The sequence below is a fragment of the Linepithema humile genome, chromosome 2 (assembly GCF_040581485.1).
Source record: "Linepithema humile isolate Giens D197 chromosome 2, Lhum_UNIL_v1.0, whole genome shotgun sequence".
In the NCBI taxonomy this organism is placed as follows: domain Eukaryota; kingdom Metazoa; phylum Arthropoda; class Insecta; order Hymenoptera; family Formicidae; genus Linepithema; species Linepithema humile.
Genome location: NC_090129.1, coordinates 31872155 through 31897789, shown reverse-complemented (window position 1 = coordinate 31897789; position 25635 = coordinate 31872155). Strand labels below are relative to the sequence as shown.

General features: G+C 23.6%; 1 protein-coding gene and 1 long non-coding RNA gene across 3 annotated transcripts; both read right to left on the bottom strand.

Annotated features, from left to right (window-relative positions):
• Positions 1–163: 163 nt before the first annotated feature.
• LOC105671772 (uncharacterized) lies at positions 164–16048 on the bottom strand. Of its 2 annotated transcripts, XM_012366215.2 has the most exons (10): positions 9458–9605; positions 8340–8494; positions 7313–7538; positions 6119–6488; positions 5818–5943; positions 3252–5235; positions 2154–2312; positions 1610–1775; positions 981–1386; positions 164–357 (listed from the first exon to the last, which is right to left on the bottom strand). In XM_012366215.2, the coding sequence occupies exons 2-6, from the start codon at positions 8392–8394 to the stop codon at positions 5197–5199; spliced, it is 816 nt and encodes a 271-aa protein (XP_012221638.2). In that variant the 5' UTR covers positions 8395–8494; positions 9458–9605; the 3' UTR covers positions 164–357; positions 981–1386; positions 1610–1775; positions 2154–2312; positions 3252–5196. The 2 variants fall into 2 exon arrangements, with proteins under 2 accessions (XP_012221638.2, XP_012221639.2); XM_012366216.2 differs by lacking the exons at positions 164–357; positions 981–1386; positions 1610–1775; ... (1 more) ...; positions 3252–5235; positions 5818–5943 and adding exons at positions 11957–12082; positions 12254–12620; positions 13444–13669; positions 14469–14623; positions 15909–16048 and having other exon boundaries at positions 9458–11378.
• A 4761-nt stretch (positions 16049–20809) lies between these two features.
• LOC105671607 (uncharacterized) lies at positions 20810–24051 on the bottom strand. The gene is made up of 5 exons (XR_010888695.1): positions 23766–24051; positions 22637–22797; positions 22273–22447; positions 21905–22184; positions 20810–21423 (listed from the first exon to the last, which is right to left on the bottom strand). It is a non-coding gene; the product is annotated as an uncharacterized lncRNA (long non-coding RNA).
• Between the last annotated feature and the right edge of the window lie 1584 nt (positions 24052–25635).

The window sequence follows — 25635 nt, the reverse complement described above, 5'->3', positions numbered from 1 at the left end:
TTATTGATTTTTATTATTTTATAAATGTTTAAAAAACTAAAAAGTCAAAATAAAAAAAAAAGTAATATCTATTTTCTTAAAACATATAATTGTTAAAATATTTTAACACACAATTGTTAGTTAATAGCTTTTTTTATTATTATAGGTATCATTAAATCGTAAATTTCTAAAAAAAATATTTTTTTAATAAACAATTTACATATGATAAAGAGTAGCATAGTGTGCATAGTCCAGACAATTTAAAATTCAGAATCGAGCTGAAAATGATACTTTATGTTAAGTATAAGTAATACTTATTGAAACATTGCTCTAATTGTTATTTTCTTCTTTGGCATGAACTTGTGCTTTATGGTTTAACTGAAAAATAGTTTATTAACAGTTTTATACAAAAAGAAAAACAATTTTTTTGCTTAATAAATAGAATTTTTATATCTTAGATTTTATTCGCACATGTTTGTATGTGTTTAAATACATGCTTTATGCATACGCAATAGGTATATACCTATACTTGATCGAGAGCATACAGAATAAAACTTGTAAGATTTTTTTAATGATAGATATTTTGATTTAAAGTCTATTTTTCTCTATAAAAATATTCACAAAAATTATCTTTAATCACACAATTTCAATTTTTTTATCTTATGCATGTAATATTTAAATAAAAATTTTAATAAAGTAAAGCCATGAGATTTGAAATTAATTAAAATATATGGCGCTATTATATATTTATTTTTTTTAAATGCTTTGCAAAAAAACAACTTTTTCCAATTGCTCTTCATTCGGAAAATGTGGATATCACAATTTTTTTTAAATAGAAAATACCGATTCAGAGTTAATAAAAAAATGTATTTTTGAAAGAATGTCCGTGAACTTTAATTTATCTTATACTATATACTATATACTTTAATATTGTGAGTAATTAATATGTTTTGCCAATATGACACGTGTTTTGTGTATAACGTATGGTGTGTTGTACTTACTTTTACTATCTCCACACTAATGCCAGCGTTTGATCCACTGTTGTTAATTTTAGGCGAATGTACTTTAGACGTTTGCGCCAGAAAACACACGCGTTTAGGTCTAGGTTCGAAGATTAAATTTCTATTATCAATCATGTCATCATCCATGCTTTCCAAATTATTCCAAATGAAACCTGCGTCATCTCTGTCTTTATTCCTGTTTTCTTGCATGCGTTTATCTCTTTCATCATATTTGCATTCCTCTTTGCGTTCATTAGTGCGACATCGATGTCTGCGTTCTTCTGTGTGTTCATTGCTATCATTAACTCGGTGTTCAATTCTGGATTGATTATTCTGTTCTAGTCTGCTTTCATCGAACGTTTCACGTTTTATTGGCCGCAAATGTATTGCAGTTCTATGCCTACATCTACGTTCAAAGACATTGATAGTTCTTATTATCTTATTTTTTTTGAATTATTAAGGTATATCCATATAATTAAAATTAAAAGATTAAATAAGTTGCACAAAAAACTACATTAAAAAGTAATAATTTTTTTTTACATTTTTGCTGAATTAATTATTATTAATAATTTAGATGTGTACGTAAATTAATTATAATATTATTAATATTATAAAAAAAATCAACTTACAACTCTTGTAAACAACAGCGAAAAAATACAAACATTATAATAACCGTCATTAATAATATCGAGAAGATTTTGTACTTTTTAGTTACTATGTCATAATCTTCCGTCGTATCGTTTGTTTCGCTTTCTATACTTTCATCTACATTATCTCTTGATATGTCTAAAGCAACTAGAAGAAAATCAAAATTTTGATAAATTATATTAATTGTTAGTAAACATTAAATTTTTTTACAAACTCTGATTCTAATTAATTATACTATTTCTTTAATGGCAAAAATTCCTAATTATTTATTTTTTTAGTCACTTATAAAAATTTATATTAATAAAAAGTTAAACATCTTAGTAGATAAAACTTAAGCTTTTTATTAGTAGTAAAAATTAATATTACTTTGTAGTTAGAAAACAAAAATTTGTTATTAATAGACTAATTTAACAATAACTATATAGAAATCTCACATTTTCTTATGTGTAAAGTTTAAAAAGGAATCAATAAAAATTACTATATTATTTATATAGAGATTCTATATAGAACTAATTACATAGTTACCTGTAAGAATGATTAAAGAGAAGACATATAAAAATTGCATGTCATACATTATTAATAATTCTTTAGAGAGATCTTTTTTCTTAAAAGCATAAAAAGATTTGATTACAATCTTCTTTGTTCTATTGATTGTTATTCAGACCGCGATGGTTTTTTAATTATCTGAAATCAAAATAAAATATTATGAATGTAAAAATTACAAAATAAGGAAATTACTTATCTAATAAATAAATAGTATAACTATTTATGCAAAACTTATGCAAAGAAGAGAAAATATTTCTGCAGGTTTCTAAGATACATGATTGAATTGAGGTATATATTTATCATTTAATAACATCATTTAACGTCATTTAAAAAACAATAACAGTGATACATTTTAATCAAAGATACAAAAGCAATTGGAATATATTTTAATTTGAATCTAAGTTGTATAAGAGAGAATGTTTGTTTTATAAAGTGAATTTTTGATTAAAGTATCATGACAGTAAAAAGAATGGCATAGCTCTGAGTTATAAGCTAAGAGTTATAAGACAGTTAAATAATATAAAAGAAGAAGTTTAATATAAATGAAAAGCAGTATAGAATATTTGTATATGTTACTTGACGAGGTCGCAACAACTGAAAAACTTTGAACTAAAAAATATCAATATTTATTATTTGATAATTTCCAACACATTTATCAATACTTTTGCAGTAAAAGTGACACGGAATAATCTGCAAAATATCTATTTTGCATTTATAACTTTTAACGAAAAGTATTACATAAATTGTAATGATTTCTTGAGAATATTGTCGTCAGCATATTTATGGTGAACATTTGTCCAATGCTAACTATATAGAAAATTCTCAAATACAAAATAATAAGTAATATTTGAGAAATAAATGCTGTTAAAGATATTACGGAAAATTGAGAAATAAAAAGCAATTCTTAAGAGCATTTAATAAAACATCACACATATTAACTATACTATTGTACGTAACATTTATATTTTAAGCGAAGATAAAAGTCAAAGTTATTAGTAATATATAATAATTTATAAACGATACACTACTTAACAAAATTTTTTCAAAATGATTAAAATATTAGTTAGATAAACTTACCCAATATATAAAAATCAGCGAGTAGAAGATATGAATTTATATATCTTATCAATTTGAACGTAGTCTACCTGCAATCCCTGTATATAAACCACAACTGTTAGAAATGCTCGATTCTTATAAGAGACACATACGACATTCTTGAGAATTATTGGCTTATTCGCATGAATTGTATTGATTGTCGCTATCATAGAAAGTCTCTTTCAAATCATCAGTATCAAACATTTATAAAATCGTATATTGTATGACACGTACTTTTTGTAGCTAGAATTTTGAAATTATGTACTTCTGTATTTGCATTTTTTTAACCATTAAAACATTTTTTTATGTTTGGAAGAAATAGATGCACCATCCGTTTTTATTGACGCTACTGCATATAAAAAAAAGAAATCTGATTTATTACAACTCTGTACAAGTAGAGATCACCGATTATTTTTTCTCTCTCTCTCTCTCTCTCTCTCTTTTGTATAAGTTTCTTCAAATGTATTTTTTGTATGTTTTTTTACATATTAAGTTTTTGTCTAAATCTGTTCTCTACTAATATATATTAAGTATTCATAATTAATAGTGTAAAACACATTTTGATGAAAAGAATGAAATGCCATTTAATTTGATTTGTATAATATAATTCTTTTTAATACAATTAATAAATTTACATTTATGTATTTCCTTTCAATGTAATTTGAGTAAATCGCTTTTACAAATGTAATAATAACCAAACTATAATATATAAATAGATGGAAAAAAATTAAAATTTATTTTGTTGACAGAATAGATAAATTTTGTTGAGCATCTTGTTTGTTCTTGTGTTAAAAAATTGTTAAAATGACTTTAATATATAGACAATAATTTTAATTCAAATATGTTACAGAGATTTCAAAATGTATTATTTCTTTAAAATAAAAATGCAAATTTATTTTTTCTGTCAAGTTATTGATTTTTATTATTATAAAAATTTACCAAACAATAAAAATAAATAAAAAACGAAATATTTTAAGACCAGTAATAAACGTTTTTTATAGAATTATAATGTTATAATTGTTCAAATAGAATGTATATAATAATTTATATATATATATGTATAAATTGAATTATATATAAATTTATATACTAAGTTATACATATTGTGTTAAACTATATATGTGAATATACACACACACACACACATTTATATAAAATTTAATATATGAATATTATAAATATATTTATATATGTATACAATTTATATATACATATATATACAATAAATAAATATATATATATATACAATTATACATTATATATACAATATATATATATATATACATATATAAAATTATTATAATATAATAAGATTAAAATTAAATAGAAATACAAATAACTTGTAACCAATAAAAATTTTACATTTTTTTTTTTTTTTTTTTTTTTAAACTTGTAATAACTAAATTTTTAACAACAGAGAAATGATAAACAGCAGAAACTGTTGCAATAATTGTGCGATCTTACTGTTAGTGATTTCCTAATCAGTAGAAGTTTTATTACAATATTGTAAAAGCGACATGTAATAGTTTACTTGATTGATTTGTAGTAGCTTTTTTTATCATTATTAAATCGTCAATTTGTCTAAAAGATATTTTATCTTATAACTAATTTGCATATGTTTCGACAAAACATACATAGTCTGGACAATTTAAAATAAAAAATTGCGTTAAATATGATACTACAATGCTACATGTAATTGTTCAGTTCTCATAAGAGACATACTCGATGTTCTTAATAATAATTTACTCCTTCGAATCATTCATTGTCGCTATCATAGAAAGTTTCTTTCAGCGTCAGATATTTATAAAATCTTACTATTGCACTGTATGATGTTTACTTTTTCTAGTTAAAATTTTGAAATCATGTTTTTACGTATTTGCATTCTTTTAGCCATTTTTAAATTTTTCTAATACTTATCTAAACATCTCTAATTATCTTCATCTTCTGCATGAACTTCAGCTGTCACCTGAAAAATAATTCAGAACAGTTTTTTAGAATAAAAATAGTTTCTTGCTTAACGGATAAAACTTTTATATGATAGATTTTATTGTCGCATATTAGTATTCAGTATATACTTTGTGTGTATGTACAAATGCATACTCGATCCGAAGCACACAGAATAGAACTCGCAAAAATTTTGTCAATGACAGATATTTTGATTAGTATAAAGACTATTTTTTTCGTAGAGGTATTTACAAAAATGAACATTAACCATATTATTTCTATTTTTTGTCTTATGTATGAAATATTCAAATAGAAATTTTAACAAAATAAAGCGATAAAATTTGAAATTAATTGGAGAAAATGACGCTGTTATATATTCATTTTTCAAACATGTTCTTTTTTGCAAAGAAATCATCTTTAATTGCTTATAATTCGAAAAAGTTGGATACTACAAAATTTTAATAAAAAATACCGGCTCAGAGTTAATCAGAACTATTTTTGAATGAATATTGTTGAACTTTACTGCTACACTGTAAGTAATACATATATTGTTTTGTTAATATAACACATATTCCGCATATAACATATTTTGTATTGTACTTACTTTCAATACTTTTACACTAAAGTCAGGACTATTAGATCGACTGTTACTATAACCAAGCAAGCTTCTGGTAGGCTTCTGGATAGTTCTTGAAGACATATCTTTGATATATTCAGGCATGCTTTTTGTCTACAAAATTTTTTAATAAAAAATACCGGCTTAGCATTAATCTATCAGATCTATTTTTGAAAGAATGTCTTTGAATTTTAAGATATTCTATATATATTGCTAAACTTTAAATAATAGATTGTTTTTCAGTATAACACATATTCCGTGTATAACATATTATGTATATTATACGTACTTTTCTTATTTTTTCACTATCAGATCTATCAGATTGACTACTACTAGCACCAGGCAAATATCTTGTAAGGCGTTCAGGCAGGCTGTTTGATTTTGGAATTAGCTGGACATGTCTAGCTCTGTCTCTGTGAATATTCACACTTGGTTCTATAAATTCATTCGAATAATTTTCATCTCTATATACACTCAAATCGCTAAAATTTGTGCAATTCCACTGTTCGTCTTCGTTTCTATTTCTGCGATTACGTAGTATTTCGCTAATATATATTGTGTCGCTTCCAATACGCGATATTTTCGGTAGTAACATTTCTTGTCCGATATCCGAGACTAAACGTCTGCGTAACCACAAGTGTCTGATTGGCCACTTTTTCCTACGTTCAAATACGTATTATTAATTATTATTATCTTAATTTTATTAAATCACCAAAGTATACACTAGTAAAAGTGTTTAATTGAAAACACCAAATTTTTGTTATACGGTGACAAAAATATTTGGTTAGAATATGCTCAACTAAATTTATTTAGTTATCCTAAACAAATGTCTTTGTGAGTAACATTTTGTCTTATAGCTTCTTCCCTTGATATACAATTAAAAGATATTACCAAAACAAATTTTATTAATTTAAACAAATCTGTTTTGTTGTATTAATTTTGCTTTATTAACTCAACTAATTTGTTGTATGTATTTTTATAAGTGGAATATTAATCCTAACCCTAGAGAAATGACAGGTCGAGGAGACGTATATTACATACCTAATTACGCATCTAATACATATTTTTTGGCTTGTGTTTCTCACTGGAAATCTTATTTTGCTTTTGAAAACTAACTTTATTAACTGGTTCGTGTGAATTAAATGTAAAATATCAATTTTATTGAAAATTTTCTAATTAAATTATTTGGTCAAGACAGAATGTAAAATTTATATTAATCAGAACAACTACATCTTTTACAATATGAAACAATATTTGGTCGCTATGAACGAAAGCTTCAACTATAAAATTTTGTTAACATTAAATTTTTTTAAATGTTTAATTAAAATATAAAAAATTAAATAAAATTTAAATAAGATTGTATAAAAATCAAATTGAAAATAAATAACTTTTTATCAACGTTTTTTGAATTAACTATAAATTATTTAGATGCATGCGTAAATTAATTATAATATTATTAATATGACAAAAGAAATCAACTTACCACAGTATCCTTAATTTCACACCAATCCAATAAAAAGCTCCGGAAATTAATAATATTCCAAGTAACATTAATAGATATTCACCAAAAGCTTTAAGAATATTCACATTGATGTTGTAATTGGATTCGGAAATGTCCTCTGTTTTTACATCATAATTTTTTGTTGTATTGTGTGTACTGTTTTCTTTATCCGTATTCACATAAGTAATCTTTGATACGGTTAAAACGACTACAAAAAATATAAATTATGATCAATTATGTTAAGTATTAATGCCTTAAAATTTGTTTAGAAACATAAATTTTATTTAACTACATTACTTTTTTATGATAAACATTTATTGTTGAAAAATTTATTTAAATACATATAAGTACATTTATTATTAAAAAGCTAAACATTTTAATGGATGGAAGCTGTTTTGAGTAGAAATTAAAATATTTATTGATAGTAAAAATTGTTATACATTAATAAACTCACTCATAAATTCATAATTAAGTCAAATAATATTTACGAAAGTAATGATTTACATATTTTACATATATTTACTATATCTTTGTTTTAGATAGATTTAAATTATATATAAGAAACCATAATTATTTTAATTATTCTTTCTTTGACTATTTTTGTACTAGTACAAAATCAGTACTAGTACTACTACAATATCAGTGAATTGTTAAAAGTTTCAAATATTCAAAAAATAAAACAGTAGACTTAATTGTACTGAAAGTACAAAGTAATATAAATCAATTAATTATTAAAAATTTATGACGTTATTTTACTGATTTATGATTTCATTAAATGTAGAGTATCTTAAAAATAATAAGAATAATTTCTATACGTGCATGGACCACGAAATTAAAATTATTGGTAAGTGATGCAACCTTATGATACAATTATGTAGATTTTCTTTTTGGAATAAGAAATTAATATTGAATTAAAAATTAACGGCTAATTCATAATAATGCTTAAAAAAAAGTCAATAAAACGAACTATGTCATGTAGAAATTTATGTAAATAAAAACACATTGTTACCTGAAAATGAAATTATAAGAGTAATAATGTATAATTCTTGCAACTTGTAATGCATTGCTAATTATTGCTTATATCGCTTCTCCTACAAACTTAAGAAGAAATGATTATGATGTTCTTTGTCCTGATTGTTAGTATTACAATGACGTTTTATGTAGCTGAAACAAGAACCAACCATTGTAAATATGAATATCGAGAAATAAGAAAAATTATTTATCTAGTATGACTCTAATTTACGCAAAAGAGAAAAAATATTTCCGATTCGTAATTGCATTGAGGTATACGTTTATTATTTCGTATAAAACACAATAACATTGATACATTTTAAACAGAGATACAAAAGCAATTAGAATTAATTTTAATTTGTGTTTAGATTATATAAGTGTTCGGTTTATGAAGCGAATTTTTATTAAAATATGATTATTGGTTGTCAATGAAGCAAATGTTGCAGCTTTGAGTTACAGTAAGATTGAAATTAAGTAATTACAAGATGAAATTTAACTTACATACGAAAAACGGTTAAATGTTTGTATATGTTACTTGACAAGGTCGTAATAACTAAAAACTTTGAAAATATTACTATAAATTAAAAATATTAATCTAAATTATTCGATAATTTTGCACACATTAATAATTTTAACACGGAATAGTCTTATATATATTTCTTGTACTAATAATTATTAATTAAGAAATATTATATAGATTGTAATAATTTTTTGAGAATATGAATGTTACTATTAACTTTCTGGTAAATAATTGTCCAGTGTTAGCTTTATGACGCAGGAAATGATAATGACACAATATTACAATATAGCAAATCGTCAAATTCGAAATAAGAAGTAATATTTAATACATAAAAGCTGTTATTACGATTAATTGAGAAAGAAATAGCAAATCTTGAGAACATTCAATGTAACGTTTCGTCACACATATTAACTATATTATTGTACATGACATTTATATATATAATTTACGTGATATTAAAATTCAAAGTTTTTAGTAACATTATAATTCAAAAGCGATATATTACATAAAGAAGAGTTTCTCAAAGTGATTAAGACATTAGTGGACAAATCTACTAGATATATAAATTAGTGTGTGGAAGATATCAGTTTACATACCTTTGAGTTCAGTCTACCTCTGCGATCTCTGTACATATACACAACAGTAAGAAATGTTCGGTTCTTATAAGAGATACACACGATATCCGTAAGAATAATTGGCTCATTCGCATGAATTGTATTGATTGTCGCTATCATAGAAAGTTTCTTTCAGTATCAGACATTTATAAAATCGTTATATTGTATGACACGTACTTTTTTTAGCTAAAATTTTGAAATTATGTACTTCCGTATTTGCATTTTTTTAACCATTAAAACATTTTTTTATGTTTGGAAGAAATAGATGCACGATCCGTTTTCATTGACGCTACTGCATATAAAAAAAAGAAATCTGATTTATGACAACTCTGTACAAGTAGAGATCACCGATTATTTTTTCTTTTGTATAAGTTTTTTCAAATGTATTTTTTGTATGTTTTTTTTACATATTAAGTTTTGTAATTGCGATTTTGTCTAAATCTGTTCTATACTAATATATGTTAAGTATTCATAATTATTAGTGTAAAATACATTTTGATGAAAAGAATAAAATGCCATTTAATTTGATTTGTATAATATAATTCTTTTTAATACATTTAATAAATTTACATTTATGTATTTCCTTTTAATTTAATTTGAGTGAATCGCTTTTACAAATGTAATAATAACCAAACTATAATATATAAATAGATAGAAAAAAATGCATAATCAAAATTTATTTTGTTGACAGAATACATAAATTTTGTTGAGCATCCTGTTTGTTCTTGTGTTAAAAAAAATTGTTTTCTGTTAAAATAACTTTAATTACATAAAGACAATAATTTTATATCAAATATATTACAGAGATTTCAAAACGTATTTTTTTTTCAAAATAGAAATGCAAATTTATTTCTTTTTTCAAGTTATTGATTTTTATTATTATAAAAATTTACCAAACAATAAAAATAAATAAAAAACGAAATATCTTAAGACCACTAGTAAACGTCTTTTATAGAATTATAATGTTATAATTATTAAAATAGAATGTATATAATAATTTATATATACATGTATATAAATTAAATTATATATAAATTTATATATTAAATTATACATATATGTATTAAACTATATGTGTGAATACACACACATACACACACACACACATATATAAAATTTAATATATAAATATTATAAACATAGTTATATATTTATACAATTTATATATACATATATATATACAATATGTATATATATATATATATACAATTATACATTATATATACTATATATATATACATATATAAAATTATTATAATATAACAAAATTTAAATTAAATAGAAATACAAATAACTTGTCATTAATAAAAATTTTCTATTTTTTTTTTTTTTTTTTTTTGAAAACTTGTAATAATTAAATTTTTAACAACAGAGAAATGATAAACAGCAGAAACTGTTGCAATAATTGTGCGATCTTACTGTTAGTGATTTCCTAATGACAGTAGAAGTTTTATTACAATATTGCAAAAGCGACATGTAATAGTTTACTTGATTGATTTGTAGTAGCCTTTTTTATCATTATTAAATCGTCAATTTGTCTAAAAGATATTTTATCTTATAACTAATTTGCATATGTTTCGACAAAACATACATAGTCTGGACAATTTAAAATAAAAAATTGTGTTGAATATGATACTACAATGCTACAAGTAATTGTTCAGTTCTTAATAATAATTTATTCATTCGCATGAATCATTCATCGTCGCTATCATAGAAAGTTTCTTTTAGCGTCAGATATTTATAAAATCTTACTATTGCACTGTATGATGTTTACTTTTTCTAGTTAAAATTTTGAAATCATGTTCTTACGTATTTGCATTCTTTTAGCCATTTTTAAATTTTTCTAATACTTATCTAAACATCTCTAATCATCTTCATCTTCTGCATGAACTTCAGCTGTCACCTGAAAAATAGTTCAGAACAGTTTTTTATAATAAAAATTTTTTGCTTAACGGATAAAACTTTTATATGATAGATTTTATTGTCGCATATTAGTATTCAGTATATACTTTGTGTGTATGTACAAAAGGTGCAAACTCGAACCGAAGCACACAGAATAAAACTTGCAAAGATTTTGTCAATGACAGATATTTTGACTAGTATAAAGACTATTTTTTCCGTAGAGGTATTTACAAAAATGAACATTAACCACATTATTTCTATTTCTTGTCTTATGTATTAAATATTCAAATAGAAATTTTAACAAAATAAAAGGATGAAATTTGAAATTAATTGGAGAAAATGACGTTGTTATATATCCATTTTTCAAACATGTTCTTTTTTGCAAAGAAATCATCTTTAATTGCTTATAATTCGAAAAAGTTGGATACTACAAAATTTTAATAAAAAATACCGGCTCAGAGTTAATCAGATCTATTTTTGAAAGAATATTGTTGAACTTTACTGCTACACTGTAAGTAATATATTGTTTTGTTAATATAACACATATTCCGCATATAACATATTTTGTATTGTACTTACTTTGAATACTTTTACACTAAAATCAGGACTATTAGATTGACTGCTACTATAACCAAGCAAGCTTCTGGTAGGCTTCTGGATAGTTCTTGTAGACGTATCTTTGATATATTCAGGCATGCTTTTTGTCTACAAAATTTTTTAATAAAAAATACCGGCTTAGCATTAATCAGATCTATTTTTGAAAGAATGTTTTTGAATTTTAAGATATTCTATATATATTGCTAAACTTTAAATAATAGATTGTTTTTCAGTATAACACATATTCCGTGTATAACATATTATGTATATTATACGTACTCTTCTTATTTTTTTACTATCAGATCTATCAGATTGACTACTACTAGCACCAGGCAAATATCTTGTAAGGCGTTTAGGTAGGCTGTTTGATTTTGGAATTAGCTGGACATGTCTAGCTCTGTCTCTGTGAATATTCACAGTTGGTTCTATAAAGTCATTCCAATAATTTTCACCTTTGTATTCACTGAAATCGCTAAAAATTGTGCAATTCGACTGTTCGTTTTCGTTTTTATATCTGCGATTACGTAATGTTTCGCTAATATGTATTGTGTCGCTTGCAATACGCGGTATTCTCTGTAGTGGTATTTCTTCGAATTCCGAGTCTAAACGTCTGCGTGGCCACAAGTATCTGGTTTGCCACTTTTTCCTACGTTTAAATACATATTATCAGTTATTATTATCTTAATTTTATTAAATCACCAAAGTATACACTAATAAAAGTATTTAATTGAAAACAGTAAATTTTTGTTATACGGTGACAAAAATATTTGGATGTAATATGCTCAACAAAATTTATTTAGTTATCCTAAACAAATGTCTTTGTGAGTAACATTTTGTCTTATAGTTTCTTTCCTTGATATACAATTAAAAAATATTACCAAAACAAGTTTTATTAATTTAAACAAATCTGTTTTGTTGTATTAATTTTGCTTTATTAACTCAACTAATTTGTTGTATGTATTTTTATGAGTGGAATATTAATCCTAACCCTAGAGAAATGACAGGTCGAGGAGACGTATATTACATATCTAATTACGCATTTAATACATATTTTTTGGCTTGTGTTTCTCACTGGAAATCTTATTTTGTTTTTGAAAACTAACTTTATTAACTGGTTTGTGTGAATTAAATGTAAAATATCAATTTTATTGAAAATTTTCTAATTAAATTATTTGGTTAAGACAAAATGTAAAAATTATATTAACCAAAACAACTACATCTTTTACAGTATGAAACAATATTTGGTCGCTATGAATGAAAGCCTCAACTATAAAATTTTGTTAACATTAAATTTTTTCAAATGTCTAATTAAAATATTGAAAATTAAATAAAATTTAAAAAGATTATACAAAAATTAAATTGAAAATAAATAACTTTTTATCAACATTTTTTGAATTAACTATAAATTATTTAGATGCATGCGTAAATTAATTATAATATTATTAATATGATAAAAGAAATCAACTTACCACAGTATCCATAATTTCACACCAACCCAATAAAAAGCTCCGCAAATTAATAATATTCCAAGTAACATTAATAGATATCTAGTAAAAACTTTAGGAAAATTCACATTGATATTGTAATCGGATTCGGAAATGTCCTCTGTTTTTACATCATGATTTTTTGTCGTATTGTGTGTACTGTTTTCTTTATCCGTATACACATAAGTAATCTTTGATACGGTTAAAATGACTACAAAAAATATAAATTATGATCAATTATGTTAAGTATTAATGCCTTAAAATTTGTTTAGAAACATAAATTTTATTTAACTACACTACTTTTTAATGATAAACATTTATTGTTGAAAAATTTATTTAAATACATATAAGTACATTTATTATTAAAAAGTTAAACATTTTAATGGATGGAAGCCGTTTTGAGTAGAAATTAAGATATTGATTGATAGTAAAAATTGTTATTCGTTAATAGACTCACTCATAAATTCATAATTAAGTTAAATAATATTTAAGAAAATTATGATTTACATATTTTATATATATTTACTATATCTTTGTTTTAGATAGATTTAAATTATATATAAGAAACAAAAATTATTTTAATTATTCTTTGTTTTACTATTTTTGTACTAGTACAAAATCAGTACTAGTACAATTTCAGTGAATTGTTAAAAGTTTCAAATATTCAAAATATACAGTAGATTTAATTGTACTGAAAGTACAAAGTAATATAAATCAATTAATTATTAAAAATTTATGACGTTATTTTACTGATTTATGATTTCATTAAATGTAGAGTATCTTAAAAATAATAAGAATAATTTCTATACGTGCATGGCCCATATATCACAAAATTAAAATTATTGGTAAGTGATGTAACCTTATGATACAATTATGTAGATTTTCTTTTTGGAATAAGAAATTAATATTGAATTAGAAATTAACGGTTAATTCATAATAACGCTTAAAAAAAAGTCAATAAAACAAACTATGTCATGTAGAAATTTATGTAAATAAAAACACATTGTTACCTGAAAATGAAATTATAAGAGTAATAATGTATATTATTTGCAACTTGTGATGCATTGCTAATTATTGCTTATATTGCTTCTCCTACAAACTTAAGAAGAAATGATTATGATGTTCTTTGTCCTGATTGTTAGTATTACAATGACGTTTTATGTAGCTGAAACAAAAACCAACTATTGTGAATATGAATATCGAGAAATAAGAAAAATTATTTATCTAGTATGACTCTAATTTACGCAAAAAAAGAAAAAATATTTCCGATTTGTAATTGCATTGAGGTATATGTTTATTATTTTGTATAAAACACAATAACATTGATACATTTTAAACAAAGATACAAAAGCAATTGGAATTAATTTTAATTTGTGTTTAGATTATAAAAGTGTTCGGTTTATGAAGCAAATTTTTATTAAAATATGACTATTGGTTGTCAATGAAGCAAATGTTGCAGCTTTGAGTTACAGTAAGATTGAGATTAAGTAATTACAAGATGAAATTTAACTTACATACGAAAATAGAAAACGGTGGAAAGCAAAAAGAATGTCTTTGTATAATGAATATGAAATGATAATGACACAATATTACAATATAGCAAATCGTCAAATTCGAAATAAGAAGTAATATTTAATACATAAATGCTGTTATTACGATTAATTGAGAAAGAAATAGCAAATTAATCTATTTCTGAAAATTTGTTTTTTTGGCTATGTTTTCCTGCTAATAAAAATCAATTTCTTATAATTGCGACATAATATGCAAATTTAGTAATATAATTTTCAGCAAATAAAATTAATATTTGTATCAAATCTTTTTGCTTTCCGAAAACGGTTAAATGTTTGCATATGTTACTTGACAAGGTCGTAATAACTGAAAACTTTGAAAATATTACTATATATTAAAAATATTAATCTAAATTATTCGATAATTTTGCACACATTAATAATTTTAACACGGAATAGTTTTATATATATTTTTTGTACTAATAATTATTAATTCAGAAATATTACATAGATTGTAATAATTTTTTGAGAATATGAATGTTACTATTAACTTTCTGGTAAATAATTGTCCAGTGTTAGCTTTATGACGCAGGAAATGATAATGACACAATATTACAATATAGCAAATCGTCAAATTCGAAATAAGAAGTAATATTTAATACATAAATGCTGTTATTACGATTAATTGAGAAAGAAATAGCAAATCTTAGAGCATTCAATGTAACGTTTCGTCACACATATTAACTATATTATTGTACATCACATTTATATATATAATTCACGCGATATTAAAATTCAAAGTTACATTTAGTATTTCTTAGTAACATTATAATTCAAAAGCGATATATTACATAAAGAAGAGTTTCTCGAAGTGATTAAGACATTAGTGGACAAATCTACTAGATATAAAAATTAGTGAGTGGAAGATATCAGTTTACATACCTTTGAGTTCAGTCCACCTCTGCGATCTCTGTACATATACACAACAGTAAGAAATGTTCGGTTCTTATAAGAGATACACACGATATCCTTAAGAATAATTGGTTCATTCGCATGAATTGTATTAGATATCGTTATCATAGAAATTTTAGTTATTCCTTCTTTCGTATAAGTTACTTTCAGTAAATATTATCTGTACGTTCTTTTTATTTCATTTTTATTATTAAGTTTTTGAAATGTTGATCGCGTTTTTATCTAAATTCTAATTCTACATATGTATATTATGTTTTATGTAAAACACGTTTTGATAAAAAGAAATATGCCAATTAATTCGATTTGTATAATATGACACTTTATAATATATTTTAAAAAAATTATGTTTATGTATTCTTTATTATGGAATTTGGATAAGTCGCTTTCACAAATGTAATAACAACAAAAATATAATGTATAAATACATGCAAAAAAAGCACATTAATTTTGCTATCATAGGAAATTAATCTATTTCTGAAAATTTGTTTTTTTGGCTATGTTTTCCTGCTAATAAAAATCAATTTCTTATAATTGCGACATAATATGCAAATTTAGTAATATAATTTTCAGCAAATAAAATTAATATTTGTATCAAATCTTTTTGCTTTCCATATAACTAATAATATATTTTGGTACAATAGCGCAAAATTTGTTTACCATAAAAATTTTTTTTGTATTTGCTATTTTTAACATACGAGTATACGTGTCGAATTTATCAAATCTAACATCCGCAATATATGAAATGTATTTGTTTATACTTAAAACACATTTTATTTAAGTTAACAGATTTAAATATATTTGAGTAAAGCTTATAGCGCATTAGTTTGAGTTTTATTAAGTTTTTATTGTTAATTAATTATTAATGTTTTATATTGTATATAACGATAAAAGACACACAATGAACTATTTTTGCAATAATAATAATTATAGTGATTTTAAATCTATTAAAGAACATCTGTCTGTTCTTGTCTCCAAAATTTTATGTTAAAGTGACGTTTGTATCGTCAATAATTCGAATTTAAATACCTATGTTATCAAAAATTTAGTTTTTTTCAAAATAAAAATGCATATTTATTTTTTTTCTCAAGTTATTGACTTTTATGAAAAGTTAATCGAAAAATAAAATATAAGAAAAGTAATAACTGTTTTATAAACAATTATAACAAATAATTAATTGTTGAAATAAAATTATAAAATAATTTATATAATAAATAATATAATATAATATTTATATATATATAATTTATAATATAATTGAAACATTAACAATAAGTTAAACTTAACTAAAAAACATAAATAATTTGTTATGAATAAAAATTTTGCATTTTTTCTTTGAAGAATTGTGGTAATAAAATTTCTAATAACAGAAAAATCATGAACAACTAAAATTGCTAGAATAATTTTGCGATTTTGTTAGTAATTTTTGAATCGCAGTACAAGTTTTATTATAATATTGCATAAGCGACGTTGAGTAAGTTTCTTGCTTGATTTCTTATAATCTTTTGTATCCTTACTAGATCGTAAGTTTGTCAAAAAGATATTTTATCTTCTAATCAATTTGCACATAACAAAATATGCACAGACAACTTAAAATTAAGAATCGATCTGAATACTTTGTGCGACAAATAACTCGTTAAAGATATATAAAAACATATATATATATATATATGTACTTGTTAAACATATATCTAGTCATCATTTTCTTCTGTTGCATGAACTTGTGCTTTTACCTGAAAAATAGTTTATTAACAGTTTATTAGAACGAAATTATTTTGCTTAACGAATAAAACTTTTGTGTGATAAATTTCACTTGCTCATTTGTATTTGTTCAAATAAATGCTTTATGCATATGCACTAGGTGTATACTTGATCGGTGCATACAGAATATAATTCAAAGATTTTGTCAGTGACAGGTATTTTGACTAGTATAAAATTTATTTTTATCGAAAGAGTCTCCACAAAAATAATTATTTATCACATTATTTTAATTTTTTACTTTATGTATGTATAACATTTAATTAGAAATTTAATAAAGTAAAGCTATGAGATTTGAAGTTAATTGAAGACTATTGCGCTATTATCTATGTATTTTTTAAATGTGTTTTTTTTCTTGCTTAAATTAAAAAACTTTTTAATTGCTCATAATTCAAAAAAATGTGGATACTACCAAAATTTTGTACAGAAAGTACCGACTTGAATGTAATTAGATCTATTTTTGAAGGAATGTGAGCAAGCTTTAAGTTATTTTCTATATACTTTAACATTGTAATTAATAAGTTTTGTCAATGTAACACATATTCTGTGTATAACACATTGAATGTGTTGGACTTACTTCTATCACTTGTACACAGCTTGATCCACTGCTATTTGAACTATACGAATGTCTTTTAAGCTTTTCGGCATGTATAGGCGTGGATTCTATGTTTAAATGTTCTATTAGTCATGCTTTCATTTGTGCTTTCACTCTTTCCACTCACCTGTGTGTTCCTTTTTTGCGTTTACGTTTAGCTCTGCGTTTTTTTGTGCGTTCATCGCTGCAATCAACCCAGCGTTTACCCGAGGCTTTATTTTCCTGTTTTAATCCGCTATTTCTTCGATTCTTTATTGCAAGTTTGAATTTTTTGCTACAAAGACATTGCTAGTTATTATTATTTTAATTTTTTTACCACCAAAGTATATATAATTAGAAACAAGAAGATTAATTAAATTATACACAAAATTAAATAAAAAATTAATAACTTTTTCTTAATATTTTTGTTTCATTATTTATGAATTATTTGGATGAGTAAATTATAACATTATTAACATTATAAATCAACTTACCACTTAACAGAACAATAGTACATAAGTATAGTTCCAAATATTAACATTCTAAGAATAGGTGGTAAAGATTTGAATTCTTTCAATATGTAATTATTTTGCGTATTATTTGTCTTACTTTCTGTACTTATATTTGCACTATTGTTTGATATGTTTAAAGCGACTATAAAAAGTATAAATTATAATAAATTATATTAATTATAGACATTAAATGGACATTAAATTTTTTTAAAAATTTAAATTTTTTTTAATTGTATTATTTTGTTATTATGTGACAAACACATCATTAATAAATTTATTTGGCCGTATATAAAAATTTATATTATTAAAAAGTTTAACATCCTAATAGATAGAAGCTACTGATAGTACAAATTTAGTTTTTTATTAGCAGTGAAAATTAATATTATTTTGTTGTTCAGAGAAAAAAATTTGTTATTAATAGATTAATGGATACTTATTTAATTAATCAAACATATTTTTGTGTAAAGTTTAAGAAAAAATCAATAAAACGTACTATATTATTTATGTAGGGAATCTATAAAGATATAATGATATTATTACCTGAAAATGTGATTATAAATGTGATGGTATATAAAATTTGCAACATGTAATGCATTGTTAATTATTGTTTAGTCTTTTTTATAAACTCAATAAGAAATGATCACAATCTTTTTTGTCCACTGATTGCTATTAGTACCGCAATGTTGCTTCAATCGGCTGAAATCAGTAACAGAAAATTATAAATATAAAAATCATAAAATATTTATTTAGTATAATTCAAATCTACGCAAAACAAAAGAAAACATTTATGCAACTTTTTCATAATTTATAGTTGAATTAGGTATGTATTTATCATTTAAAAGAAAAGACAATGATACTATTATTAATTTTAATGAAAGATATTGTACAAACAAATTAGAATTTGTTTATTATGAGTCTAAATCATATAAACGTTTGGCTACTACAGTGAATATTCGATTAAACAATGAATATTTGTTGCGAGTAAAGAAAACGGTGTAGTCGTTAATTATTAATAAACTGTTAATTAACAAATTTGAAAATAAATAACAAAGAAACATAAAATTAAACTTACATGAAAAACAGGAGAATATTTGCAAGTACTTTACATATTGATCGCAACGACTGGAGAATTTTGAACTAAAATATATTAATGTATTATTATTTATTAACTAATTATTTAATAAAAGAAAAATTGTTCAAAGCAATTAAAAGCTATTAAACTAGTGGATAAATCAACTAAATATACAGATCAGTGAGGATAAGATATCAATTCGTATATCTTACCAGTTTGTGGTCAGTGTATCTCTGCGTTCTTTGCTGCAATAATAAACAATGCTCAGTTTTTATAAGAGACACACACGATGTCCTTAAGAATAATTGGTTTATTCGCATCAATCGTATTATTGCTATCATAGAAAGTCTCTTTCAGCTTCAGGCATTTTATTTTAAGATTTTATTATTACACCGTGTAACGGTTTTTTAGAAATTTTAAAATTATATACTTTAAATAACTTATAAGCAATGTGCATTTAACAGAAATGCATAGTCTAAGCAACTTAAAATTGAGAGTCGAATGTGATAATTTATGCACTATAAATTATACTCATCGATATATCGTCAATTTTAATCTTCTGTTTCTTTTAGATTACGAACAGTTATCTGCAAAAAAAGATTATTAACAGTTTTTAAAATTATAATAATTTTTTGCTTGACGGATAAAACTTTTGTAAGATAGGTTTTATATACTGTTTAAATTTGATTAAATGCATGCCTTGTTTATATTCTTTAAATGTATACTTGATTGAAAACGTACAGAATGGAATTCGCAATAAAGTTTTTAATAACAAATATTTTTACTAATTTGAAGTTGATGTAGTTAAGTTTTATCAATGTAAAACATATATTCATAAACATAAACATGTGTAACATGTTGTGTATTGTACTTACTTTCATTATATACTGTCATAACTGTCAGAGCTTATTTCATCAGAATTAAACGACTGTCTTTGAGCATATTTATCAGATATATGCTCTAGACTTAAATGTTTAACCTTGCGTTTATTCATGCTTTCATTCATGCATTTATATCTGTTTTTACCCTAAAAATTATTGTGCAATTTCTTGAATGAAAATATTTTATAATGTTAAAAATGATAAAATTTGTTCTCGTTCTCTCTCTCTCTCTCTCTAACAGTTTTTTATATATTTACTGCGGTAGAGCAGATTAATCTATTACTTTTTAACAATTCTGGCTAATTCAAGTACGATCGTCATATAGAAAAAAGATTTTAAAATGATGAACATTATTGTGTATTGTTCAGATAGAGTTGGACTGAAAAGCTTTGTTTCAGTGATTTTGGTTGGACATTTTTTACGACAGTAGGTATATTGAGTTAACAAAAAGAAAAAGTAAAACATATGTTTTTTACATTTTCTTTTCTTGATTTTTTATTATAAAAAATGGAGTGAATAGAAAAATAGTTACAGCATACTAAAAAGTTAATCTTCAGCTTTCCAAAAGTTTTTAGCAAAATAATGCACAATGATTTGTTCACGAATAACGACTGATCAAAGTCAAAATGATGATTTTTCTTTTAACTTTTGATAACTCGGTTATAAATAATCGCACAGCGACTATCAATTGCTTAAATTAAAAGAAAAAAATTCTGTTATAAGATGCAATTAACAGAAATATTTCTCGGTTTTTTTCAAACTTGGTGTAAAGTTACAAAGTCTCATTAAAAATTTTTATTTTAACACAGAAGGGACACTTTTGCTGAAATATTTAGAAATTATGCCAGATACAGATCTGAAAATAATTTTAGTTGGACAATCAAGATTTATCAATATAGCACCCGATTTGATTAATGGATGGAACAAAATGAAGTCATATCGCAGTCAAAAGTTTGAATGTTTTATTGATAAATTTTGATTGTCCAATAAAAATTATTGTCAGATCTGTATCTGGCATAATTTACATATTTCAGCAAAAGTGTTCTTTTCGTGAACAGACCAATATTTATCGCAATTTTGTAAAAAAAAAGAAATAATTAAAATCTATAAAAGATAAGTTTTGCAACATATTTTGTATATAATATATTCTGTATTGTACTAATTTGTATTACCATCTCATTAATGATTGAAGTTGATACACTGTAGTTAAAATGGTTTTCAGGCGCTTGGTCGCGTTTAGACATGGATTCTAGGCTTAAATATACATAATTCTGCATGCTGTCACTTGTGCTTTTCTTCCAATTGCTATCTATGCTTCCATTCAAAATGTCATCTATGTCTTCACTCCTTATATCATCTATGCTTTCGTTTATGCGTTGATCTCTGCTTTCATTTCTGCCTTCATTTATATCCATGGTTTCATGTTCATATCTGTGCGTTCTGGTCATTAGCCTAATATTTTTGCCGAATTAACTATGAATTATTTAAATGCGTATAAATTTATTATAATATTATTAACATTATAAAAAACTCAACTTACCATTTATATTTACAAGAGCAAAGAATTATATATATAATTAAACATATTATTACACTTAAAATGAAAAATATTAAAAATGGAGACTCAATTTTTGTATTATTATTTTGTTTCGCATTGTTCTGTGCTGTTTTATATTCTTTATTTGCACTTACTTTATTGCTTGAATAAAATAAATCTAAAATATGATCCATTTATATTAATTGTTAATGGACTTTAATTTAAAATAGAAAGAGATTTTATCTATTGTTTTAATTAATTTATAATTATTACATTATTTAATTTTTATTAATAAATTTATCAATAAATGCAAATTATCTGTGTTCTTTAATTAGGAATTTTATGTAAGATATCGTTACATTATTACCTGAAGATAAAATTATAAAAATAATGGCATATATTATTTGCCACATATAATGCATTGTTAATTATTGTTTAAGTCTTTTCTCTTAAAAATGTAGTGAAATATGATCACAATCTTCTTTATCACGTTGATTATTAATAGTATTATAATATCGTTATAATTGTCTGAAATTAGCAACAAATTATTATAAATATAAAATTTTAGAGACGAGAAAAAGTTATTTAGCTAGTATATCTCAAATCTATACCAAAAAAGAGAAGATATTTCCGAAACTTTTCACAATTCGTGATTGGATTGAGATATACATTTATTATTTAGTAGAAAAGAAAACAAAGTGATACATTTTAAATAAAGATAGCAAAGAAATTTTAATTTTTTTTAATTTGAGTCTAGACCGTATAAGTGTTCACCTGATACATCGAATTTTTTATTAAAATATGACTATTATGTGGAGATAATTATACAGCTCTGAGTTATAATAAAGTTGAGATTAAATAATTGAAAAATAAAACTTACTTAACTTAGATAAAAGATTTAACTTACATATGAAAACGAGTATAAAGTTTGCATACGTTATTTAACATAATCGCAACAAGTGAAAAATGTTGAACTTGATCATATCAATATACATTATTTGATAATTTCGCATACATTTATCAAAAATTATGCAATAAGAGTAACACGGAATAATAACTTAACTAAAAATATTACATAAATTGTAATGATTATTTTGAGAATATTGACGTTATCATCAAATTTATAACGAATATTTGCACAGTTCTAGCTTTATGCAGAAAATGATAACCCATTACAATACAGAAAATCGTGAAATTCAAAATAATAAGTAATATTTGATACATAAATGCTGTTATTATGATTAACTGAGAAATAAAGAGCAAATTTTAAGAGCATTCAGTGTAACGTTTTATCACACATATTAGCTATATTATTGTACGTCACATTTATAATTCACGCGATATTAAAGTGCAAAGTTATTAGTAACATTGTAATTCAAAAGCGATATACTACATAAAGAAGAATTTCTCGAAGCGATTAAGATATTAGTGGCTAAATCAACTAATTGTAAGTGTAAAAAGTAGTGAGTACAAGATATCAGTTTAATATACCTTACCAATTTGAGTTTAGTCTCTCTCTGTGATCTCTGCACATATGTCACAACAGTAAGAAATGTTCTGTTTTTATAGGAGCCATACGACACACGATGTCCTTAATAATATTTGGCTCATTCGCATGAATCGTATTGATTGTCACAATCATAGAAAGTTTCTTTCAGCTTCAGGTATTATCACGTACTTTTCTTAATCAAAATTTTTAAATTGTGTACCTAAGTATTTGCAATCTTTCTATTTTATAATTTTTTCTACTTAAAAAAACCTACCCTTTTTTCTGTCAAAAACGTTTTATTAGCAATTATATATATGAGAGAGAGAGAGAGAGAGAGAGAGAGAGAAATTCATCTTTGTAATTGAAAATTTTTTAACATCAAATTTTTAGCATCTTTTTTTACATATAACAGTATTTTTTATTACATATTACAGTATAACTACAAATTAAGACTAATATGTTTAGTTTAATATTTTTAAGGTCAGATTTTTTATCATTACAACTATAATTAGGTAATTATGAAATTAGATTGTCAATCAATAATTGTACTATTGTTATTGAATAATAAGAATAATATGACGTTTGACATTTTAATATTATTTACACTTATCAGTTTTTTTTGCAAATTAATGTTTTGCACAATATGAAGACAAACAATTTATATTATTATTTATATTCAGAAAATGACACATTACAATATAGAAAATCATCAAATTCAAAATAATAAGTAATATTTGATACATTAATGCTGTTAAAGATATTATGATTAACTAAGAAATAAATAGCAAATCTTAAGGGAATTCAGCGTAACGTTTCGTCACACATTAGCTATATTGTATTGTACATACATCACATTTATGAGAAAGAGTTCACGTGATATTAAAATTTAAAGTTATTTGTAACATTATAATTCAAAAGCGATACACATAAAGAAGAGTTTCTCGAAGCGATTAAGATTATTAGTAGATAAATCAACTGAATATAAAAATTAGTTATTAATTAGAGTACAAGATATTAGTTTACATACCTTAGCATTTGAGTTCGATCTACCTCAGCGATCGCTGCACATGTCACAACAGTAAGAAATGCTCTCTTTTTATAGGAGCCATACGATGTTCTTAAGAACAATATTGCATCTGTATATCTACCACACAGTATTTAAATACTCGGTTCTTAGAAGAGGCACATACGATGTCCTAAGAGTATTATCGGCAATATCGGATCATTCGCATGAATTTTATTGAATGTCGCTATAATAGAAAATTTCTTTTAATTTCAATATCATACATTTATAGGATCATATTATTGCATTGATATGTACTACCTTTATTAACTAATAAGATTAAATTGACGTGTCTTACATTTCACGTAAAGAAATGTATTTATTAAAATTAATAAAATTATTAAATTAAAATGTAATTATTAAAATTATTAAATTATTAAAATATATTATTAAAATTTATTTCGTTGACAGTATAGATAAATTTTGTTGAGTACTATTTTTGTAAAGGCACATTAATATGTTACAGTTGCGACTAATTAATCTTTTTCTAACAAATTTATTTTGCTAACTACATAGTCGTTGCTAATAAAAATTAATTTGTTACAAGAGGGACATGTACACTAAGTACATAAGAGAGATTTATACATTAAGTAACATAATTTTTAATAACAAAAATAACAATTTGTAATAAATTTTTTTTGTAATTGCTGTTTAATGTACAAATTTATTTGTTGAATTTATAAAATCTAATATCCGCAATATACAAAATTTATTTATTTACATTATTACTATTTATTAAATATATTTGAATAAGACATATTTGCGCATGTCAGTATTTTAATGTTTTTAAATGTTTTTATTGTTTATTACTTAT